This window comes from Brachypodium distachyon, chromosome 2, assembly GCF_000005505.3.
Source record: "Brachypodium distachyon strain Bd21 chromosome 2, Brachypodium_distachyon_v3.0, whole genome shotgun sequence".
In the NCBI taxonomy this organism is placed as follows: domain Eukaryota; kingdom Viridiplantae; phylum Streptophyta; class Magnoliopsida; order Poales; family Poaceae; genus Brachypodium; species Brachypodium distachyon.
In genome coordinates this window covers 51,732,370-51,755,871 of record NC_016132.3, presented here as the reverse complement: position 1 = coordinate 51,755,871, position 23,502 = coordinate 51,732,370, and the positions used below count along the sequence as shown (strand labels likewise).

Sequence of the window (23,502 nt, the reverse complement as noted above, 5' to 3'; positions counted from 1 at the left end):
GTGTCCTCCTCCTCCTTGACGCGATGGGCGGGTCCACGTCGACGGAGACGTTGGGGGCGCAATGGTGAAGGGCCCCTCGCCGGCGGTGCACTCCTCGTGCACGGCCCTGTCGACGACGACGCCTCAACGTCATGCTTCGTCTTCCGCGGCCAGAAGGGCCGCGCCGTCGGAGCTAGGGACGAGTAGGCTAGGATTTCGGGAATTGGGGACGAGTGTGCGGTGTGAGGAGAAGTGGGGAAGGCGAGGGAGTTTTACCGCGGGGACCAACCGGACCGTGCGGCGCTTCGTCTCACGTCCATGCAGACGCAAACCGCCCCAGTTTTGGGGCCGGAATGAGTCGCGCGCACCAAAATCCGGACTGCGATGCAAAGGGGTCGCCATGTTGGGTGACGCGTTTTGTACGAGCCAACCGGACCGTCCAGGCCCAAATACGTCGCCCCACTAGATTTGCCCTTAACGAGAGGTCTCCGGACGCCGGAGGGCCGCCACGCGACGTTGGAGCCGCGCTGCGCCGTGAGGACGCGATTAGGCTTGCTATGTCTGTGTCAAATTGAAGTCAGTTCCCTGCATAAAACACAGAGCACAAAAGCACAAATCAGAATCACTCCAACTCTCCAAAGCTTTGCTGCTAACGATGGTAAAAAAGCAAAACGGATCAATATTAGCTAGACGCCAAGACTTGCACATACACGTGGAAAGCTGATACCGTTCCGTTACCCATAGACTTCACCGTAACGGGTGAAAGCAAAAATGAAACGGCAGGAGAGTAAAAACAACGATACAGAGCAGACGTGCTTGAGCGCAGACACCATAAAAAACAAGTCAATGCCACGTTACGAACTCCTATAAAACACAGCCAACACCAGAGACGCGAAGGAACCCAGTCTCCACGTGGCCATCCCCAGCAAGACCAAGACATCAAAGAGCCCTCACCCGGCCCAGGAGAGGAGGTCGCTCACTCCACCACCAAGAACCGGCACTCGCCCGAGCCCCAAATCCCCCAACCACCAACCTCCTCTTCCTCCTCCCAGATCCGCCTACCCTCCCCACACTACTCCCAGATCTCCCCAGCAGATCCACCGCCTCGCCGGAGCAGGAGCAGGAGCCGCGCGCAGCCATGGCGAAGGAGGCCGGCGGCGGCGGCGGCGGCGGCGGCGATGCGGCCCTGTCGGATTCGGTGCTCCGCAAGGTGTTGGTCTCCTACTGCTACGTCGCGGTGTGGATCTTCCTCTCCTTCACGGTCATCGTCTACAACAAGTACATCCTCGACCCCAAGATGTACAACTGGCCCTTCCCCATCTCCCTCACCATGGTCCACATGGCCTTCTGCTCCTCCCTCGCCGTCGCCCTCGTCCGCGTCTTCCGCGTCGTCGACCTCCCGTCGTCGCCCGCCATGACGCCGCAGCTCTACACCTCATCCGTCATCCCCATCGGCGCGCTCTACTCCCTCTCCCTCTGGTTCTCCAACTCCGCCTACATCTACCTCTCCGTCTCCTTCATCCAGATGCTCAAGGCGCTCATGCCCGTCGCCGTCTACTCCATCGGGGTGCTCTTCAAGAAGGAGACCTTCAGGTCCTCCGCCATGCTCAACATGCTCTCCATCTCCTTCGGCGTCGCCATCGCCGCCTACGGCGAGGCCCGATTCGACCTCCGCGGCGTCGCGCTCCAGCTCGCCGCCGTCGCCTTCGAGGCCACCAGGCTCGTCCTCATCCAGATCCTCCTCACCTCCAAGGGTATCTCGCTCAACCCCATCACGTCGCTCTACTACGTCGCGCCCTGCTGCCTCGCCTTCCTCTTCGTGCCCTGGGTCTTCGTCGAGCTGCCCAGGCTGCGCGCCGTCGGCATGTTCGAGCCGGACTTCTTCGTCTTCGGGACCAACTCGCTCTGCGCCTTCGCGCTCAACCTCGCGGTCTTCTTGCTCGTCGGCAAGACGTCCGCGCTCACCATGAACGTCGCCGGCGTCGTCAAGGACTGGCTGCTCATCGCCTTCTCCTGGTCCGTCATCCGGGACACGGTGACGCCGATTAACCTGTTCGGCTACGGGATCGCCTTCCTGGGCGTGGGTTATTACAACCACGTCAAGCTGCAGGCGCTCAAGGCCAAGGAGGCGCAGAAGAAGGTGGCGCAGGCCGACGAGGAGGCCGGCTCGCTGCTGCAGGAGCGCGAATCTCACGGCGAACGCAAGACTGATAGCCAGTCCTAGAGCGGCGGATCCGATCCAACAGCTCCCCCCAAATTGGTCGGTTTCTGAATCCAGCATAGCGAATTCCCCAATGTGTGATCCTTACAAGTTTAATGCAAAATCTGTTCATTTCTTGTCTTAATTTGTGGTGGAAAAGCAAATAAATACAGGAAATATGCGATCTTTGTGTCGAGCGTGTGAAAATACAAGTGATTTTCATTTTTTTTTGGCCTCATTGTACTCCGTTACTATCTTAGACAGTAAGTAGTCCAGTATCTAAAGTTGTCTGCGGTGGCTATTATATTTAGCTACGGATGATCAAATGTTCTCAATTCGTCTTTGTACCAAACACTGAGTAAATTGGTGCCGTAGAGATCGAGCAATTATTGAGCAGGAATCAATAAAAATATTCAATCCTTGGAATTGTTCGTGCGTTTGATCTTGATATTTATGTTTCTAATTATGTTGGGATATTGGACAGGAGATCTGGTGCAAGCAATACCGGGGTCCGGGGATTCTAAATTTAACTAGGCGTACTGTTCTTTTCCATCGAGCTTGGACCCCAGGCTGGTTTGTTGCTTTCGCGCCTCATTCCCATTGGATGGAAGGAACCTTGATCCAGAGTTAAGACGGAAGAGTCGGTCGATTTTTTTAGAATAACAGGAGGCTGGAGGCCTCGCGGCTCCATTAAGCATAATGGAAACCAGATGTTCGGTAAAAAGTCTAGCGCAAACAAAAAAATACCACATCAAAGTTGGAGAAATACAGTCGAGCCAAAAGGGGCCTAGCTACACACAAATGCAGTTAGGAGTGGCCACCAGAAGCTGGCGCTGGCAGAAATCACGACAGGGTCTCGCGCAGCTTCAATTGGATTTGGTAGGCAGAGAGCACGCCAACTTCAGCAGCAGACGCACCCTTGGAGGCACCAGCATCAGCGATGGAGAGCAAGGAGTACCCGTCAGCAACAGCATCTTCGAGCAGGGCTCTGAGCTCAGGCGTAGCAGGGATGAATGAATGCGAGGCGGCCAGAGCAACAACCTTCTTCATTTCCACGGCAGCCGGACTGGTTCTCGGAGTTGTCCAGAAAGGTGACTGCAGAACCTGTTCGTCTCCACCAACATCGACTCCTTGAATAGGAGTGACCACTTGAGCACGCTCAGAATAAGATACCAAATCTGTTTCAAGTCGAACCAGATACGGTGATTAAAAATCATATCATTACGAAATGTCTAGAGACACCACATAATAGCAATGCAAATAGTATTCATAGCTGCAAGCCGTGAGTTAGCTATCCAGTAACGAGCAATAGATTCATAAGATGAACCTAAATCTCTATTAAAGAACATGGAGACTTCACGCCAGAGAGCTCTGGCCACAACACAATCAAAGAACAGACGATTAACTGATTCTTTTTCAGTACAGAACACACAATCTTCAGGTTTTTCAATGTGTCTTTTTTTGAGGTTGTCACGCTTCATGATTCCGTTATGTGATAGCAGCCAAATAAAGATATGGATTCTGGGAGGTACAACTAAAGACCAAATGGCAGGAATGTAAAGCGGCACGATCCCCATAAAGTTGATAATGGAGTATAGAGATTTAGTAGAGTAAACCCCCGAACCGTTGTATTGCCAGACTAGAGTATCTTGTTTTTCAGACAGAGCAGCACTCATAACAATCTGTTCTAATTCATACCACTGTTCTATTAGCCTAGGTGAGAAATTTCTCCTGAAAGAAAGCTTGACAGTGTAGCCATCCCAGACATCACCGAGGCTAACTAGTTTTTCATTGCAAATGACATAAATCTCCCAAAATTGGACAGCTAAAGGGGATGAACCAAACCACTTGTCCTCCCAGAATTGGATTTTGGTACCATTGCCCACAGTCCACCTACAGCCTACCTTAACAACAGAAGCAGCCCAGAGGACCCCTTTCCAAAATCTGGAACCCCCAATGGCTTTGCTATAGAAGATATTAGGTGAGGTGGTGCAATACTTGCGGTCAACTATGGTTTTCCACAGCTTCTCATCTTGCTGAACATACCTCTTAATCCAGGCACCGAGCAAGCACATATTAACATCCTGGAGGCAAGGTATTCCTAGCCCCCCAAACTCCTTCTTCATGCACATCATAGACCAGTTTGCTAAGTGTAGCTTCCTGCCTCCTTCAGCATCATTCCAAAGGCAACGGGCCATTTGGGTGTTTATTAAGGTTAGAGCCCATTTTGGGAATTTAAAGAAAGATAACAAATAGACAGGGATGCTGGCTAGGCAAGATTTAATAAGGGTAAACTTCCTAGGAGAGGAGCTTCCCTCCCCAACCAACCATTCTTTTGAGGATTTTATCTACAAGGGGTTCTACATCCTCTTTCCTAAGTTTGCCATGGTGGAGGGGTATGCCCAGGTACTTAATGGGAAAAGAGCCAATTCCACATCCAAAAATGATTCGAAAAGGGTCAACCTCATTGGGTTCCATATTAATGGGGATGAGCTCACTTTTGCAATAGTTAATTCTCATCCCTGACACATGCTAAAAGCATGATAGTATCCATTTGAGATTAACAGCAGTTTCATGATTATTATCAACAAAGAGGATGGTGTCATCTACATATTGCAGATATGTGACACCCCCCGGACAAAACCAGGACACAAACGTCTAATCAGGTTATGCTGTGATAACAAGCATCTTGGTGAGAGTGTCCACTACCAGGTTAAAAAGGAGGGGGGGGGGGGGGGGGACAGGGGATCTCTCTGTCTAAGTCCCTTGCTCGTTATAAAGGAAGGGCCTTCAACATTGTTGAGTTTCACTCCAACAGACCCTCTATTAGTGATTTGGTTGATCCACATTAGCCATGAGTCACCAAACCCTCTTAATCTAAGTAATTCCTCAAGGAAGTCTAGATTAACCTCGTCAAAGGCTTTCTCATAATCAAGTTTGAGGACAAGCCCTTTTAGTTTATAGAGCTATGAACCGAATGTAAGACTTCATGAGCTGTTACCACACTTTCTAATATATACCTGCCTTTAATGAAGGCAGTTTGGTTGCTGGAAATAAGGAAGTTCATAAGCAATGCAAGCCTATTAGTCAGCACTTTAGTGAACAATTTAAAGATGCAGTTGAGTAAACCTATTGGTCTGAATTTTTTTATTGAGGTGGCATTTGGTTCATTTGGGATCAGAGTAAGCATGGCAAAGTTCAAACGGTAGATGTCTAGTTCACCTTTATGAAAGTCAGCAAACATAAGCATTATATCAGGTTTGACGTGAGTCCAAAATTTTTGGTAAAAGAGGAAGGGAAAGGCATCAGGGCCTGGGGCCCCATCTGCATATGAGGATGCTAGTGCAGCCCATATTTCAGCTTCAGTAAAAGGGGCCTGAAGATCAGAGTTTTGGGATTCAGAAACTTGTTCAGCCGAGGTGAAGTCTTGGGCTAGGGAAAAACCTTCTCTCTGTTCAAAGGTGAACAGATTTTTGTAGCAATCAGTAGTTATGGTTAGCATGTCTTTAGTATCATGAATAGGGCCATTGGGTCCATCAAGGGAGGGGACCATAGTCTTCCTCCTACGTTGGTTAGCTACTGCATGAAAATAAGCCGTGTTCCTATCTTCCTCAACAATATGTCTGTCTCGGGAGCGCTGCTTAGCTTTGATCTCTTCTTTGAGCCAGATAGAACTGATCTCAGAGAGGATAGCTTTCATTCTGGTTTTTTCAGAATCAGAGAGCACAGAAGTCTCAGATTTAATATCAAGTAGATCATATTCAGCCATCAGATCTTTTTTGAGGTGTCTAAGCTCAGCTTCGATATTCCTACTCCAGCCTCTACAGGCTTGTCTTAATCTTCTAATTTTGTTCTGCCACTTCTCAAGCACCTCTGACCGGTGAGTTCCAGGATTTAGCAACCATTGTGGCAAAGTCCTCTCTTAGAAACCACCACTTTTCAAATTTAAAACTACTGGATCTGGGAGCATGACCAAGTCCAGAGTCCCACAGAAGGGGGACATGGTCACTCCCCAATCTTGGTAGGGCTTGTAATGAAGCTAAGGGGAAAAGAGCATCAAGAAAATGGTCGTTTAAGAAGCATCTGTACTCAGATCTACCTGCAGGACTAGAAGAAACACCTCACAGTTCATGCCTCTGCTGTTCAGTAGGGAGCCCGGAATACGGAACTACCATTACAACTAGGATCAATGCACCTTCCGTTTGCGAAGAAAACCACGAGTTACCTGGCTGATAGATGGTACCCGTTGCACGAATTCGAGGTCACGCGAATCGTGCTGTACGTACATCCGGCTCCGTTCGGCCGCCGTAATCTAGTGCCGGCCCGGCCCAACTTTCGGCACTGTCGGCGTAATTAGAGCAGCGGTGGTTACGCCATGAGGATTGACTCGGCAACTTCAATGCCCCTGTGCAGGTAACGGTGATAGGCCCCGCTCCCCGGTAACCCACGTTTGCTCGTAATACTCTGTACTATTGTTTTTTTTTGCCGATAAAAGGGTACTCATAATAATTTTAGAAAGATGTTTACTCGTCATTCTCACTCGTATGTGTCCCCTCGAGAAGGGGTTGGTTTTCCTGCGCGCTTGTTTACGTCCACGCCACTCGTACGGTTGAAGCCCATTATTTTTTTTAAAGAGTTCCAGCCCATTCCATCTTTCCGGAGATTTTAAAGCCCCATAGGGACTCTTTTGGATGAAGAAACTTTGTAGTGGACTTGGCCCATAGGCAAAATTTTAGTGGCTTAATTTGCTGTCCCGTGGCTACAATCTCAAAATCTCCCCAAGTTTTGCTAAATAGCATGTATCCTCCGTAATGATGTAACTATCCTCACAATTAATCAATAAAGATGCTAAAAAAAATTAATCAATAAAGAGGGCCTGCTTGCTGTAAAAAAAATGTATCCTCCGTAATGGGTGCTTCTTCACGGGGCAAGTGTACCCTCTCGCAAGGCCTCCCGGCGCAACACGCACTGTGTTTTGATTTTTGAGGGAGCATAAGTGGAGCCTCTAGGAGGTGCATTATAGTTTTTTGCTACTAGATCGAAAATTCATAACGCTATAATTTTTTTTGCACGCAACGGTCAATCCCGTGATTTGATTAGAAGAATAGAGTTGGTCATGTTTACGAGGAAAACTGGGCCCGAAAACCGATACATATGAACGGCTTATTCAAGGAAAACCGTGCGAAAAACCCTGACAAAGAGCAAACACAGAAAACCGAATAACAGGTCGCTACCGTCAAGACGAATACCTCCTCCGCTCCAAGGACGCCGAACAGGGACCGGCTCCTTGCGCCAGAAGAAGGTAGGCAGAGCGGGGATTCTTCGACGACCGGAGCCAGAAGAGGTTTCCCCGACGGGAACGGCTCGTGCATCAGTAAGCCCGTGTAGCGCAAAGCCGCCCTCCCTGGCCAGGACCACAGTAAGCAAATTCCACCGCCAAACGAGGTATCCAAAGGCAACGCCTCCAAGGAGGATGGGGTGTCCGAGGACGCCGCCGTTACCCGACCCGGAAACCGGATCAGAGCTTTCGCTCGGAGTCACCTCGTTTGCGAAGGGTGGGAAGGAAGCGACGCCCGAGGAAGCCGTCGTCGCCAGCACCGACCCCGTCGATGCTGGGTTTTCACCCGCAGCCACCAAACCCACCGCGGACAGGAGCGAATAGCTGAGGCTGGCCAAAGGCCACCACATCACAGCGAGCGCCGGCGAAACTCGCCGAACGCCACGCGCCAAACCACCACCGGGCACCGTCCAGGACGCCGCAACCGCCTCACGCATCGGATCAGGCCACGCCAACATGGCCACACAAAAAGTGGAACATGGCTGCATGGCCAGGCCCACCAGGCCCAGATCGGGCCCGCCCACGCCGGCCGCGCACGCCAAACCGCAGCCTCGGGCTCCTCGCAGGCCGCACGCCGCACACCACGCCCAGATGGGGCCCGGCCACCGTTGGCCACCGAGATGGCCAACACAACGACAGCCACACGCACTCCAGCGCCCGCCCACAGCCGGCCAGCCAAGCCGCCAAGCCCGCGGAGCCACACCGCAGCTCAGATCTGGCGCAAACTTCCCTATGCCGGCGCCGTTGCGCGGGAGGAAGGAGGAAGGGGGCCTAGAGCCCGGCGATGCTAGGGTTCGGCTCTGTTTTTCCGCGTGGTGTTTTGACCGTGACGTTGTGCCTAGCTAGCTAAGAAAACCGCGACGTGGTGTTTTGACCGTGACCATGACCGCGTGGTGTTTTGACTGTGATGTTTCTATTCTTCTAATCGAATCGCGGGATCGACCGTTGCGTCCTAAAAAAAAGACTCGCGGGGTAGAGGTTTAGAAACACGATTTCAAATTAAGCAAAAGATAAGTTAAGAAATCCACATCGATTGATCTTGTTGTCGCTGTATATAATAAAGTTGCATCTGCGAGGTAGCAAAGAGGACAAGATGCTCGTAGTAGTAGCCTATTCCTGGAAGTACACACTAGACCAGTAGACCTGGCCATGGACGCCCGACTTGAAGCCCGGAGTGCTGGGCCGGGCCTGGGCCTCAATTTCCCGCCCAAAGTCTGACACAAGGAAAACCGGAAATAGATTTAAAAGTATTTTTTTTAAATAGGCATAAAAATCATTTTTTATCCTGCAATGATTAACTTAATACAAAAGGTCATTTTTTCTGGGTTTCAGGACGGGGCTGAGCCTGGGCTAGTACCCAAAATGTGTATCGGATTATACATTATTTGGTCTCTTTTTTTTAGATAACAAATAACAAATGTGGCTTCTTCTTCGTCGAAAGGAGAGAAAAAAACAATGACGCGTGTGCTTATATTAGGAAAACTTAAGAGGTATACCCATGTGCAATTGTTTTTACGATGCATGCTCTGCTTCTTTCGTAATGGATCCATCAAGAATTTTTTTGACGTTTTTGTTCCTTTTCAGTAAGTATAATTAGGGAGATTTATCTAACGTTCACAAAATTAAACACCCAAAACGCTAATGGCGTCTGGATACACACACTGAGAGAGGCGATAGATGCACTCCGTGGTGGTAGATTGGAGCTTGTCTGCATCGACCTGCACCTTCAAGGTGCTCAATTCTGATAATAACGACATTACTCCGTATAATTCACTACAGTAATTGCTAAAATTCTCTCTTTTTTGCATAGCAAATCTATAAAAAAAACAGAGAGAAAGACATACTGCAGAATACAAGACTTTGCTTGACTTAACAGTGAAATCCCCACGGTTATACCTGCAGGAACGGAGGTGATGAGGACTCCAACAAGAAGCAACGCCGCTGAAAGACGAAGCATCGGATCAGCAAGACCGCCTTGCTTGCCGGATCCGGACAAGATCATCGTCATATCCGACGGCCCTGGATTGACGATGTATCTACAAGAGCTGATATTGGCAGGCCGGCCGGCAGGGGCTCCTGTATTTCGTGCTCAATCCGTGAAATGACGCCTGGGTCCAACGACACCAGGGCAAGGGCACTGGATCCTTCAGGGTCAAACTTGTCATTGTTTTTGGTTTTGCTTTTATGGATGGCTGATCTCTCCCTTACCATATACAGGAGTAGTTTGATCTATGGTATCAAAGGGGATTCGACCCTCCTTCTGTCTTAGTACATGTACAATGGTTGATAAGACTGTCTTATCTTAAGAATTTCACGTCAATTAGAAAAGACAACAAAACATGTTGTACAATGGATCATCTTGTAGTGTTCTAAAATTTATGTTTAGATGAATAAAATTAACTAAATAAATGCTAAAAAAAGTTGAAATCTAGTACAATGGTAAATTTGCCTTATCTTTGCCTTATCATTCTTGTGAAGATATCATCTCTTAATTAAGAGAAGGCATGTGCTTTTTCTTCGTTTATCTCTCTTCCACATCAGATTTTATCCTATGTGGCATCGCTAAGAGAAGGCTAACGTCACCCCATTGTACACGCCCTTAAATGGAAATCAGCAAATGGCGTGCCATATTTATTCTCGAATAAATAGCCATAAATATTTACTAAGGCTTGAATTTGGATAATTGTGACACCCCAGAATTAATTAGCCACGTGCCACCAGAAGAGAATTTGACATACTCTTAAGAACTTACCGACTTGAAGAGCATGTGACGATCATACTCCCACGTCACTTATCTGGGGACCGAGGGAGTATTTCTTACGGGGTAGCTTTTGACCACTTCAGTAAGGTATGAAAGTCGTGGTCCCTTTTTTTATATATAATTAGTCAAATTTTGCTTTTCTTTGACAAATTATTTGTGGTCGTCTCTCGACTGACTAACTGCTAGAGTTGCTCTAATGATCACATCCGCAACCAGGAGGAGGGGAGCTGGTATTCTGACAACTAAATTTAACTTCTTGTATGTTTCGAGCTTTATTAATTCATAGTAATTCAGTCATTTCTTTCCTCTAAGAGTAAATTGCACAAAGACACATATCTAGCGGCTCTTGTAACAAAAAACCACGAACCCAACGGCTTTTAACTGATACCCACGAGTAGAAGACTAATGAGGAACAAAATACCTGTAGATCACAGATTTATCGAAGTAATGATTCGGACCCACACGTCATACTCACGAGGCCAATTTTGGGTCAAGTTTTATCAGAGCCATCAGCTTGAGCCAGAGGCAAGAGCTGAGCCGAACAAAACCCATCGTCTTCCTTCAGTCTCAAGATGGCAATGGATAGTCAAAATGTGGATATCCATGGATATCCAGCCCATGGATCACGGATATGGATCGGTTTTCGATCTATGGATATCCACGAATGGATACCCACCAACTCATGGAGCGGGCACGGATATCATATTTGATCCATAGATATCCATGGATACCCGGTATTTATTAAAATAAATAAATTACTAATATGTGGATCCACTACTCGATAGATGTATCTTCCGTTGCTGCAATAAAGTACTCCCGTCCCCAAATAAGTGATGTGGATTTGAATGGATTCTTATACAAATCCACGTTACTTATTTCGGGACGGAGGGAGTACTTATATGGTCTTTTGGTTAATATAGATTATAAATCGGTGATCGGTCATCCACGTAAGTGTCATCTATTGAGGTATTTTGAGCAGCAATATCTTATTTTTTATTCTAGAAAAAAAGCGACAATATCTTATTTTTGGATTATTATTATTTTTGTTGAACACAAAGTAACATAAGTACATATCTAGTAATCCAATGATCTTTCTGAAAGATCGGTATGGTCGATTAGAGGGGGGGTGAATAGGATACTAACAAATTTTAGCTTTTCTTTTTCTTGAAAGATACAAACACTTAATCCTAGGGCTTTCTAGATTCTCTAAAGTGAATGCAACCATAGCATGAAGTGCAATAGCCGAAGCAAAGTATAGACAATGAAGTAAAACAAGTAAGTAAAGGGGCAACTATAATACCACACGGGAAGACGAAGATTTCACCGGAGTTCTACCTATTGGGATCGGTGTACGTCTCCGTTTGGAGTAGTGCTCTACCACAAAGGGAGAGACGCCACAAAGGCTCACTCTATTTTCCAACTCACCACACCAAAAGGGTGGGATGAGCTCTCATAACACCACAAGGCGAGGTGAGTTCCACTAATGGCTTCCTTGAAAGCGAACGTCGAACCTTTACAAACAAGGAGAAGGACACGAATCCACAACTAAATTGGAATCTCCTTTCCAAATCCTCAAACACCTCCTCACAAGATTGGAGTGATTGAAGAGACACCTTCTGGCTAGGGATCTCAAAATCCCAAGAGTAACAAAATCCACCAAGGAAAACGAGGGGAATCAACTTTTGATTTGGTGAAACCCTAGATCGAGCTCTTCTCAACCCTTCCTCAAAGTATTGGCTTGGGGGATGCACTAGGGAGAGAGATCTCGAGATTTGAAGCTCTTGGTGTTCTTCAGTGAGAGAATGGGGATGAACTGGGTGTGCTCGGGCTAGGAAACCCGTTGGGGACGAAGCCCCATTTATACCCCATCGAAATCTAGCCGTTAGGACACATTTCGGTAACACCGGTACCAGGCCAGTAGTGGACCGGAAGTTCTAGGGGGTAGAATTTCCGTCCTGTTACCGATCTCCTACCGCTTTACGCAGTAGGATTCCAGTAGCGTTTCAGTAACAGACCGGCACCAGGGCGGAACTTCCGCCCACCGGAACCTCCGGCTATTTAGGCGGTAGTACCGGCAATCACTGAAAAAGCCTGACAGACAAAGCAGAATAACGACAACTCTCAACTCAAAACTGGGTTTACGCTATATGTGGGTGCAATCTAGTAGATTTGTGTACGTGATGTTGATTCACCCAAAGCTTTCCCAAATGGACTGCCTCTTTATAGTACGGATTTTCCTACGACTCAATAAAATAAAAAAGCGTAAATTCTTATACGCTTCTTTCCTTTTTGAGGGCAATGAATCGTGTCACAACACTAGTTATCAAATCTGAAAACACTTGACGCACGATTAGTCCACAAGTTATGTTGTCGTTAACACCAAAACTCATTAGGGATCGAAATGCCATTTCACTTTCGCATAGTTATGATATGATTTTTTGCCATGTAAACCCTGCCACACCTTAAAATTTATCTTGGCTCCGCCACAAATTTGAGTCACTTAATATTGGACGGAGGGAGTATATTGCATGATATGGATAATCCATGGATACCTGATGGATATGGATGTGGATATTGTTTTGCATCCACGAATATTTTCATGGGTGGATAGTTGGTCTGCCGATGAATATGGATATGGATTTGGTCGACCCGTCCAGACCCGCCCAGTTGCCATCATGACTCCAGTCTGTCTTCCTTATCGGGAAAAGCTCCACCGGATCGGGACACGCGCCGCTGCTGCTCCAACGGTAGGTAATGGCGAGAGGGACGCCTGGGGTTTGCACGGTGGCGGAATTGGGCCTAGCCGAGAGGGCGCCCGGGGTCTGGGACTGTCCGAGAGGGGGCGCCGGAGGAAGGAGTAAGCGAGCATGAGAATTGGAGGGGCACCCGAGGGAGGAAGCGACCAGGGTCTGGGCCTGCCCGAGAGGGGCGCCCCATGGAGGTCCTGCTCCATCTCCGCCGCTCGTCGGGTGGCTCGGGCTCGCGCAGGAGAAACGGGCGCCGTCTTCCTCGGCACCGGCAGCAGGGACGGCCAGCGGCGGCAGCTAGAGGGGCGCGCGCCTGCAGAAGCAGCTGGGTCGCGAGGGCGGCGCGCGCCCGCGGAGGTGGCAGCTCTTGGCTCTTGCGTGCGCTGGAGAACGCCTCCGCAACCGCCATGGTCGGTCTGGCCGCGAAGCAGCTCGCACCGGATGACGGCCAGTCGGAGCGGGCTCTGGAGGACGCTATGGCGATGTTGATCCGGTCGTCGTGCCCGCTATTTATTCTGCACCGCGGCGGGGGGACACTCCCCGGAGGGAGAGAGGAACGAGCCAGATCAGCCGGGAATGAGCTGAGAGTGGTCGGGAATTAGCTTGACATGTGCGACACGAAGGTTAACTGGTTCTGACCGGCAATTTTCGGTTTTTTCGTTATTCATTAGTCTTGTCGTGGGCATCAGTTGAAAAAACCTAGGTTCGTGGTTTTTTGTTACAAAAACCCTTACATATGTGTCTTTATGTGTTTTTGTGGAATTTACTCTTCTTCTAAAGAGTACGTGACCATTATGCATTTCCTTTTTATCTGGTGCCCCAGAGCTCACTTGGTAATTAACGCGCCACGTTGGAAACAGGCATGAAACCTGAAACATGGAATCTAAAAAAACTGATGAAGTCGTCTCTGTTACAAGTGAATTAGTGTTGTACAAATAAACAATTAACAATGATTGCCAATTTAATGAAAAGATATCACCAGATTAATCAAAAGATGTGCTGATTAACTTCGATCGTGGTTGTCATCCATGAGCGGGGTTGGATTTGAATATGTTGCTGACTCTTAGTTTTTTTTTTCCTCTTTCTTTCACATTAGCAATTTCAAATAAGAGACAATTAAGGTTCAACCTTTGCAAATGCCCAAACCATGTTTGTGGCGTGCAAATTTGGAATTAGAGGTCCTCACCTCATAACCTAGCCTTTTCTTTTAATGTAGCATCAACTGTTCCTTTTTTTACTGTACATCGAGTGTTCCTTACTACCCGGTATACCACAAATGATACATGGTAAAATTCGTAAATGTGACTCAAAAGTTCCAATGCTTGAGGGATCCATTAACGATGTATAAGTTACTTTCACAAAAAAATTGTTTACAGAGAAGTCCCTAGAACTTACACAAGAAATACAGAAGTACATTTGATACAACAACTACTGAAGCTAGAGCATACATCCAGAGGGCAGAAATCCACACCTTCTGGCATCACATTATATATCTCTGCCTGATGATGGCAATCAACCCAACCCCTTATCGGCACTAGACCACATAAATGACAAATTAGCTACTTAAATGGTGCCCTAACTGTACACACAGTTTTTCTCCAAATTTCAATATTTACTTTCTGTCGATTTGGTGAGGAGATTTTTTTTTAGAGAACCAATTTCCTATGGCGTTCCTTTGTCATCTTTCAAATAATTGGCTTCTCATGGTACCGCAGATGTCATCTGCCACAGTAACATTTTCAAGTAGGAATTTCTCAGCTGCTGCCTTGTCTGTCAAGAACTCACCATTGATCCAATACCCACACCCTTCCTTCACAATAACTCCATGAGAAGAAGCCATTTCCAGAATCTCAGATTCGTAGGCGATTCCCTTCCCAAACGTAATGTCGATGCCAGCTTCCTTCAGAACTGCTGGAGCTAATTTGTTCTTGATGATTTGCACTGATATGCCAATGCCAGTAGCCTGAAAAGGCAGAATTTGTTACCATCATAGCAAGGTTGGCAAGTACCTGATGGTTAAGCTCAAGTCATGGATACCTTAAGCCTTTAGTAGAACAATGTGCATTGGTCTCTCTAGTGCTATCAGCTAAGGGCAAGGGTAAACAGCAGCTAAGAATCGAGAAACTATGTGCAATACCTGGTCATCAGTGTAGCGCAGTTCCTTTCTCGAAGTCCTCACTCTGATTGCTGCATAGAACCCTAATGCATTGCCACCACAGGCCACCTCCTTGTAGAGCCCAGAAATTTCTTTTGAGCTCCGCCTTGTTCTGACCTATAATATAACTAATTAATAGCTTGGTGGATATGATTCAATGAAACAACATCAAGAAACACAATGAACATCAGACCTGATTCACAAAGATAATAAGTGTTTCCGACCGACTTAATGTGTATTGAATTTTTCGAAGTGCTCGAGTCATTAAACGGGATTGCGTTTCTCCATAGTTCGTGTGTATTTCGCCTTCAAGCTCACATTTGGGAATAAGTGCTGCTACCTGTCATAAATTCATTACAAAAGGTAAACAAATATAATATAATTTATATACCAAATGCATAAAGTTGATGGAGCATCGTATATTTGAATAAAATATATATCTGAAACTGAAAGAGCATATCCTGTTCCGACAATGTTAAACACGGCGTGCTTAAGATGCAGATTAACAATTCTCCCAATTAGAATGCACTGATCTTAAATCATTGATTTAATAATCCAACTATCAGACAAACTAACTACTGATGCATCTACATTTTTGTGTATAACTAGGAAATGCATGGTCTTAAAAGTTCAGTTATAACAAAGTAGACATAATAAGCAATTAAAGAGAATGGAAAGATTTACGGAGATGGTGTGGTGAAGTAACGTACACTATCCACAACAACAACATCAATAGATCCACCAACAAGAGTGTTCACTATGCTTAAAGAGTTCTCAGCGGAATCAGGTTGAGCTATTAGGAGTTTTTCAGTGTCCACGCCAATGGCTTCTGCAAATGAAGGGTCGAAAGCATTTTCTGCATCAATATAAGCGCAACAACCTGCAACCATGCCCAATCACAGACAACGATCAGATACTCTACTTAGAAATAAGAAAAGCATATCAAGTATAATGAACAACAAAGCATAAACAGAAAGTACAGAATAGCTCTATGGAAGTACTTCAAAAGAAGAATACTTTAATCGGTTGGATTAAATTTGTTCTTGGTCAACTAAACAGCGACAAGAATTTAGGATCGGAAGGAGTAAAATGTAAGAAAAGAATCATCACATTATAACAGTATTTCTATTAAAAAGAATGAGTACTGTTTAGATATGTCTGCAAGGAAGCAACTTTACATAGTACCGACACAGGTATGCTAACAAAAATCATTAGTAATGCATGCTGGGACAAGTATTAAAAACAGAAGAAAAGGGGGAACGGAAACAACAGGATATTTCAATACTAAAACCACAAAAATGCTGAAAGGTTGCCAGTGATCTCATGTACAGCTAGATTTCAGGATATTCCAATATAAAAACTACAGGAAAAATAACAGAAATATCGACCTCCACTCTTTTGGGCTTCCTTGATGACATGAAGTGCAAGTGTTGTCTTCCCAGATGACTCTTTCCCAAATATTTCAACCATTCTACCCTGTCAAACAAATAAAATCAGTAATTTGTTGAAAGGGGCAACTAAATTCAAGCTTGGAGTATACTGATAAAATCATAAATCTAAATAATTTATCATGTGAATGTTTGGTTCTGAATAATAGGGAAACACTTGATTACCTTTGGTAATCCTCCAATGCCGAGAGCGAGGTCAAGCTTAAGAGAACCGGTAGGAATGACAGATGCACGCCTTGTCCGAGAGAACCGCTCCAAACATAAATTAGACTCTCTATCGAAATCACTTGCAAGTTGAGAGACGGCAACATTTAGCGTCGACTCTTTCTCCAGAGATTTTGCATCATCGATTGGGGGATCTCTTTCATAGTCTAGCTGCAGATCAACTGAAATTTTGTACAGAGTCCTGAGTAAATACCACAACTCATAAGGAAGAAAATCAATATGGTCATGGAACACCAAAGAATGCATATTAGTAAAGTAGTAACTTTTGGAGACCTCATGGTCGTATTCATCCATTAGGAGAATGGAGATTTCTATGGTAAAGAGAGCAAACAGCAAGAACAAACCAGCCGTACCTGTGGTTGACATGAAACAGCCTTGTGACAAGGGCGGAGGACCCGGTAGGGCAAGGTAGGGCGACCGCCCTACCTTGATTTTTGCCTCAGTTACGAATTGGCGAATATTAAGGAGATGGAACGGGGAGCTAAAGGGCTGGATCTGTTCGTGGGGTGACGGGAGCGAGAGAAACGAGGAGAGATAGATACCTTCGGTGGTGGAGGCGCTCGCACGAGGAGGAAGACGAGAGACGGAGCGAGGGGGCTGGGGCGCTGCTCGGCAGCGGGATGGGAAGGGAGGGGTGGCGGCGCTCGCTCGAAGACGAAGACAAGCGACGCGGTTCATGTTTCAAGTCTGTCTGACCTAGGCCTGGTAAATGGTCTGAAATCCGCACCATAATCAGATCAATCCATCGTCCGGTACTTCCCACCACCAGCCCGACCTAAACCATTTTAGGATCCCTTGGAAACCAATCCAATCCAAACCACATGGCTAACCAAACCATATGGTTTCGAATTGTTTGAAACGGAATTTCCAGACCGCTTTCGTGCACATACACATTCAGTGGAGCATTAGTTGTAGCCGTGCGTTCGCGCATGTACACAGTCAATCTATGTGTGGATGACATGAGCACAACTTAGAGCATATAATGTTTTGAGCCTTGGAGCTCATGTTTGAACTGAACCCAGACTAAATATCATGGAATAATATGAATAACCAGAAAATTATAAGAAACCGAAAAAAATGGATAATAATAATAATAACAAACATAGTCCTCCCTGAAAATAATAAAAATAATTGGAAAAAGAAACAACATTTAAGTTATGATCAATATCATTATGCATATATTTTTTTTGACCGAAAGGACAGCAGGAGAGTCTCCGACTGGTATATTAAACTCACCAAAAGGTTACATATTTACGAGAGAGGAGGGCCAAAAACCCTCAAAAAGGAAAAACAAAGAAAAGGGGAAGTAGATTACAGCCGAGCTATCAAAGTTGTAAGCAAAGAGGATAGGGAATCCGGGACCCTATGACCCGAAAGAATAAGATCTTCTTTTACTCTATGTTTCCAGTCTTCAAACGATAGGGCAACGCCCTAAAAAATGAGATGGTTCCGTTGCTTCCAGATGTTCCACGCCCCAACCCCAAAGAATTCAAAAAATAACTTCGACTGGAATCCGGCCTTCACCTAAGGCAGCACATCTAAGCACGACAAGTTAGTTGGCCACAAAATCTGAAGATGGCGCCAACATCGAGCGCTGAACGAACAATGAACAAAGAGATGGTCCAGCAATTCCTCTTCACCTGTCGAGCAGAGAACACATGAGTAATCGTCGTTGTTGATTTTAAAATGGCGCCCCTTCAGCATATTCCGAGTATTAAGCCGGTCAATCAATAGGAGCCACGTGAAGACTTTGAGCTTCATAGTGAGTTTTGGTTTCCAAATCCATTTAAAAGCCGCCGGTGGGTCAATTCCAGAAAAATTAGCCGGTAGAATTTGGAGGATGTATAGTTGGATCCCCAAATATCGTCCTCTAGCAAGTGATGTCCCTCGGCATTAAGCAAATCCACAAGAAGTTGCAGCTCCTCATAAGCCTCCATAGACAGCGGAAGATGGAAATGGGCATGCACATCATCGAGGAGACGAAAGTCACGCACTGATATGTCCTAATCAAGGGAAAAGGAAAAGAGCCTTGGAAGGGCAAACTGAAGTTCTTGATCCCACCACAGATCCTTCCACAATGCAACCGAATCACCATCGCCAAGCTGAATTTTGGTGATTCCACGATAGGTAGGGCTGAGCTTCATAATTTGTCTCCACCAAAAAGATCCACACGCAGAGGAGGCATGGGGCAAGGCATTCTGATAATATGTATCCCAAATAAGTGAGACCCATGGGAGATCCTCTTTATTATAGAATTTATCCAAATGCTTCAGGAGGAGGGCCTGATTCTGTGTGCGTAAATTTATGATGCCCAGTCCACCTTGTCCTTCGGTCTACACACCAAATCCCAGGCTGCCAGAGTATCATTATGCATATTGTTATGCAACACCAAATTTACATAAAAGTATAATTGCCCTGAATACAAACTAATTGTAGGTACAACCTAAAGGGCAACAAAAGACCTGGACAAGTCAGGGCCAAAGGCCAAGGAGGCAGAAAAAAGAAGAAGAAAACTTAAGAACTGAACAGAGAGATATCTCAGGAAAGGTCAGAAGCCAACTGAAGCAAGGGGAGCCTGGCAACATCTTTATTTGTTCAAACGTTGCAGACTCGAAGAGTTCCAGCAATCAGCAGCTTAATATGTTCAGCAGTCAGAGAAAATGGCGGGTCATTCCTAAGGAAAAGATTATCAGAGAGAATTGGAGAGCAAATTAATTGCTTCAGCACCGGCGGATCATCATACACAGGTTCAGAGTTCTGAAGGTTCAGAAAACCAAGGTTCAGAGAACCTGCAAGAAATCATCGTCAGCCAACCTCCAATATTTCTAGCTAATTTCTAGCTCAAGAGAACCTGCAAGGTTCAGACTCTGACCTGGTCCGAAGGGCACATTTTGAATTCCACGTCATCCTCTTCCTTTCCCACTTCACACCTTGTTCTCCCCGCTCCCACTCCAAATCATCTATGTGGCGACGGTTCTCTCGCTGGCCAGGTTCTTCTCCCCTCTAGTGCCGCCGCTGCCAGCAACCACGGGCCAACGTCGTTCCTTTTCCCTTCATGAACCTCACATCTCTCTCCCTCTCTGCTAGTGTGGGTACCGCCGTCATCGACAGTCACCTCTCCCAGCATGTCCCTCCCTCTCAGTGTGTGGGGCGCTAGCAAGTAGAGGAGCAGGTAGAAGGCGCCGCCGGCAAAGACCGTCTGAGGTCTCGGAGTCTTCCTTGATCCCCTTGGGCCTGACCCCTCCCCGTTCCCCCGATCTGGTGACCAGGATGCCAAATATCTATGGGTGTGTCCAGATCTCAAGTTTCTGATTTTTTAAGCAACATGTTTTCTTCTTAGTCGATAGTATTAGAGCCATTCCCTTCTCTTTTGTTATGAATCTTAAAGAATAATGTACATCCAACGACTGAACAATCAACTTATCCCTAACTAAAGTCATGTGATTTAGATATAGCAAACCCGAATATCTTTTTTTTAGTATGTAAGTATGGAGATGTTTCTGGAAACAAAAAAATATAACTATATATTTTACTCTTATACATAACTAATTTGATAATCCACCTCCATGTGTTTTATCATTCCGTGAAACATTGGATTATTAGAAAGATATATATTGCATCAAGATTATTACACATTTGACAATCTATACTTATATGCAATATGACATTGTACTTGAATGAGTTCGGATAGTACATATACTGAATGTAAAATTAGTTCAAATATCAAAGTCGATCCCAAAAAACAAAGAAAATCCACCCATACAAATATTGAATGTAAAATACAAAACATTATAAGAATTATTAAAATATACAAATTAAACACATTAGAATACATTTTTGCAATCATAAAATACACATTTAATGTTATATGTCTTATATACGAATTCATCTTACCTCGGCGTATTTTTGTGCTTCGCCCATGATTGTGACCGAAACGGGTAAAACGTATTGCTTCTCCCATTCTAGCAAACCACAGTGAGAAAAAAAGGTAGCCAGCATTACTTGACAGATAGATCAAAGCATTTTGCATACGCATATTAACAAACATCAGCAAGTAAAAATAAAAAATAGCATTCCAGAGGGCATGGCGTTTGCACAGAAACAGAGCGCCGAGAGTGGCAGACAAGGATGAGCGAGCGAGCACTTGAAGGGGTAAACGGCGAAGATGGGATGATACTGACGGAGTAAAGGTACGTCGGACTGCGGAAGAGGCTAGGGCGGCGGCTGCTCGTCAGAGGAGAGCGGGGGCCATGGAGAGGAGGCCCATGGCGCTGGCGGAGCGGCCTGGAAGGAGGGAAAGAGATTGAGCAGAGGAAGGAGAAGGGTGTCGCTGTCGCTTGTCGCGTACCTGTCGCTCTCGCCAGCCCAGTGGGCTGCGGCGGGATTAGGCGGCGGCTGGGCTCAGCCCACTTGGTGCCAAGCATACTATACTCCTTAAGAAATCCATTGTCTCGAAAAAAGATCCTATGGAAATCTATAGGTTGGTCTTTTTTTCTATTCATAATAAGTGTCGGACAAATTCACGCCATTTATTTTGAGACGAATGATGTACAATTTTGTACTAAATTCTCAACATTTATTATGGATCGGACAGAGTAAAAAATATATATTTGAATTTTTTTTATTATACTCCTTCCGTTTTATAATTAATATTTTTGTTGTTGTGGACAAAAAATATGAAACGAAGGAAGTAATTCTTAATTACGGGAGTTACATCTTCGAGTTTAATAAAGTCACACATATAATTCCATTGTCTGTGATGTGCTAGAACAAATTGTCATTTATAAGCTGTTTATCATGTGATCAAACAAACCGTCATTTATGTTGTCCACGTAGTTTCTGATCTACTTGCACCGCGGCCCTCGCAAATGCCGCCGGCCGGAGGGAGCGGATCGGCGCGCAAGTTCAACCGTGGCGATCTCTTCCACTCCTTCCCCTTGATTCTCTCTACACCAAACACGGAGGACTTTCAAGCGAGCTTACCACTACTACTACCAAGAAGGCAAGAACTTGGAGCTCAGCTAACTAGCAACCTCTGTGGCTACCCCAAGGTAGAAGACGCAGTGGCAGAGCTAAACCAACCATGGCGCCCGTGCCGCGCTCCGCGGCCGTCTCCGTGGCCCCCGGCGGCGACGAAGACATGGCCGCCGCCTGCTTCGACGCGGACCAAGCCCGGCTTCACCAGCTGGGGTACAAGCAGGAGCTGAAGCGAGGGCTCAGCGTGGTGTCCAACTTCGCCTTCTCCTTCGCCATCATCTCCGTGCTCACGGGTGTCACGTCCACGTACAACACGGGGCTCCGCTACGGAGGTCCGGCGTCCATGTCCCTGGGCTGGCTCGTGGTCGCCTCCTTCAATGGCTGCGTGGCGCTGTCCATGGCCGAGATCTGCTCCGCTTACCCGACTTCTGGGGGACTCTACTACTGGAGCGCCAAGCTCGCAGGCAAGAAACGGGCGCCCCTTGCCTCCTGGGTCACCGGCTGGTACGTTCATGCATGCTTGGTTGCTTTGTTAATCTCTTCTCTTGGAAGGAGGAAATTATAATTGAGTGACTGATTTGATTTGGACATCATGTTGTTGGGTGATGATTGATTGACAGATTGATTTGATATATGTGGTCTGTATGCATGATTTTGATCGTTTGATGTATCTTTCGATTTGGGGATTTGGTCTATCTTTGGTCGTTTTGGTGCAGCATTTCCTAGTCATATAAACACGCGCGGCCGCCGCTCACAAGCTGCACGTCACTTTCAGAGAGCAAATTGAAGACTGATTTAGCTGGTCTCATCTCCTGTTTTACAGGTTCAATATCATGGGACAGGTACGTAACGTCGTTGCGCGCTCCAACTTCACAGGCTCTCTCGATCCTTTTGAGTGATACAGGCCATTTGGCTGCAGCTTCAAATTAGTACTCCTACTCCGTATTATCTATACAACTGTCTACAAGTGCAGTTAACCAAATGTTTAATACATGGTACTTTTACTACTTAGTACTACTATTTCAACTTATGATGTCCTCCGGTCCGGCTGCTAGCAAGCATACATGCAGTGAGTGAACTCAGGCTTCAAAAAGTTTAAGAAATATGAACTCTAGCCTCCTGTTTTGACTGTTCAGTGTGCTGCAACCACAAGCGTGGGACTTTTTATGAGGACGCATTCGATTAGAAGAATAGAGTTGGCCCTATTTATGAGGGAAACCGGGTCCAAAAACCGATACAAATGCATGGCTTATTCAAGGAAAGCCGTGCGAAAAACCTTAACATAGAACGTACACGGGAGCCGAATAAACAAGCCGCAACCGCAAAGGAAGACCTCCTCCGCTCCAACGACGCTGAACAGGGAACGACTCCTTGCGCCAGAAGAAGGTAGGCAAGCGGGCCTTCTTCGACGACCGGAACCAGAAGAGGCTGCCCCAACGGGAACGGCTCGTGCATCAGCATGCCCGTGTAGCACGAAGTCGCCCTCTCTGGCCAGGACCACAGCGAGCAAACTTCGCTGCCAAACGAGGTCTTCAAAGACAACGCCTCCAAGGAAGACGTGCCGTCCGAGGACGTCGCCGCTACCCGACTCGAAAAGCACGTCCGGAGGTGCTTCTCAGCTTCATGTGTAAACAAGAGAAGTGCTTTTTAGATTGCTAAAAGCACCAAAAGC

General features: G+C 46.3%; 4 protein-coding genes across 7 annotated transcripts; 2 read left to right on the top strand and 2 right to left on the bottom strand.

Moving 5' to 3' along the window:
- Window positions 1-869: 869 nt before the first annotated feature.
- Window positions 870-2,489, top strand: LOC100841112 (probable sugar phosphate/phosphate translocator At2g25520). Its single transcript, XM_003564370.4, has one exon. The coding sequence runs from the start codon at window positions 1,118-1,120 to the stop codon at window positions 2,201-2,203; it is 1,086 nt and encodes a 361-aa protein (XP_003564418.1). The 5' UTR covers window positions 870-1,117; the 3' UTR covers window positions 2,204-2,489.
- A 232-nt stretch (window positions 2,490-2,721) lies between these two features.
- Window positions 2,722-4,340, bottom strand: LOC112271017. Its single transcript, XM_024459896.1, has 2 exons — window positions 4,226-4,340; window positions 2,722-3,357 (listed from the first exon to the last, which is right to left on the bottom strand). The coding sequence occupies exons 1-2, from the start codon at window positions 4,260-4,262 to the stop codon at window positions 3,023-3,025; spliced, it is 372 nt and encodes a 123-aa protein (XP_024315664.1). The 5' UTR covers window positions 4,263-4,340; the 3' UTR covers window positions 2,722-3,022.
- A 9,991-nt stretch (window positions 4,341-14,331) lies between these two features.
- On the bottom strand, window positions 14,332-17,572 carry LOC100830620 (DNA repair protein recA homolog 2, mitochondrial). 4 transcript variants are annotated; one of them, XM_014898078.2, is made up of 7 exons: window positions 17,396-17,572; window positions 16,794-17,014; window positions 16,569-16,656; window positions 15,891-16,060; window positions 15,374-15,520; window positions 15,163-15,297; window positions 14,332-14,988 (listed from the first exon to the last, which is right to left on the bottom strand). In XM_014898078.2, exons 1-7 carry the CDS (start codon window positions 17,529-17,531, stop codon window positions 14,704-14,706), a joined length of 1,182 nt encoding a protein of 393 aa, XP_014753564.1. In that variant the 5' UTR covers window positions 17,532-17,572; the 3' UTR covers window positions 14,332-14,703. The 4 variants fall into 4 exon arrangements, with proteins under 4 accessions (XP_014753564.1, XP_014753563.1, XP_014753566.1 ...); XM_014898077.2 differs by having other exon boundaries at window positions 17,207-17,570; XM_014898080.2 differs by having other exon boundaries at window positions 16,569-16,651; window positions 16,794-17,034; window positions 17,207-17,539.
- Window positions 17,573-21,739: 4,167 nt separating this feature from the next.
- On the top strand, window positions 21,740-22,767 carry LOC100830316 (amino-acid permease BAT1-like). Its single transcript, XM_003567161.3, has 2 exons — window positions 21,740-22,334; window positions 22,654-22,767. Exons 1-2 carry the CDS (start codon window positions 21,937-21,939, stop codon window positions 22,727-22,729), a joined length of 474 nt encoding a protein of 157 aa, XP_003567209.1. The 5' UTR covers window positions 21,740-21,936; the 3' UTR covers window positions 22,730-22,767.
- Window positions 22,768-23,502: the final 735 nt, after the last annotated feature.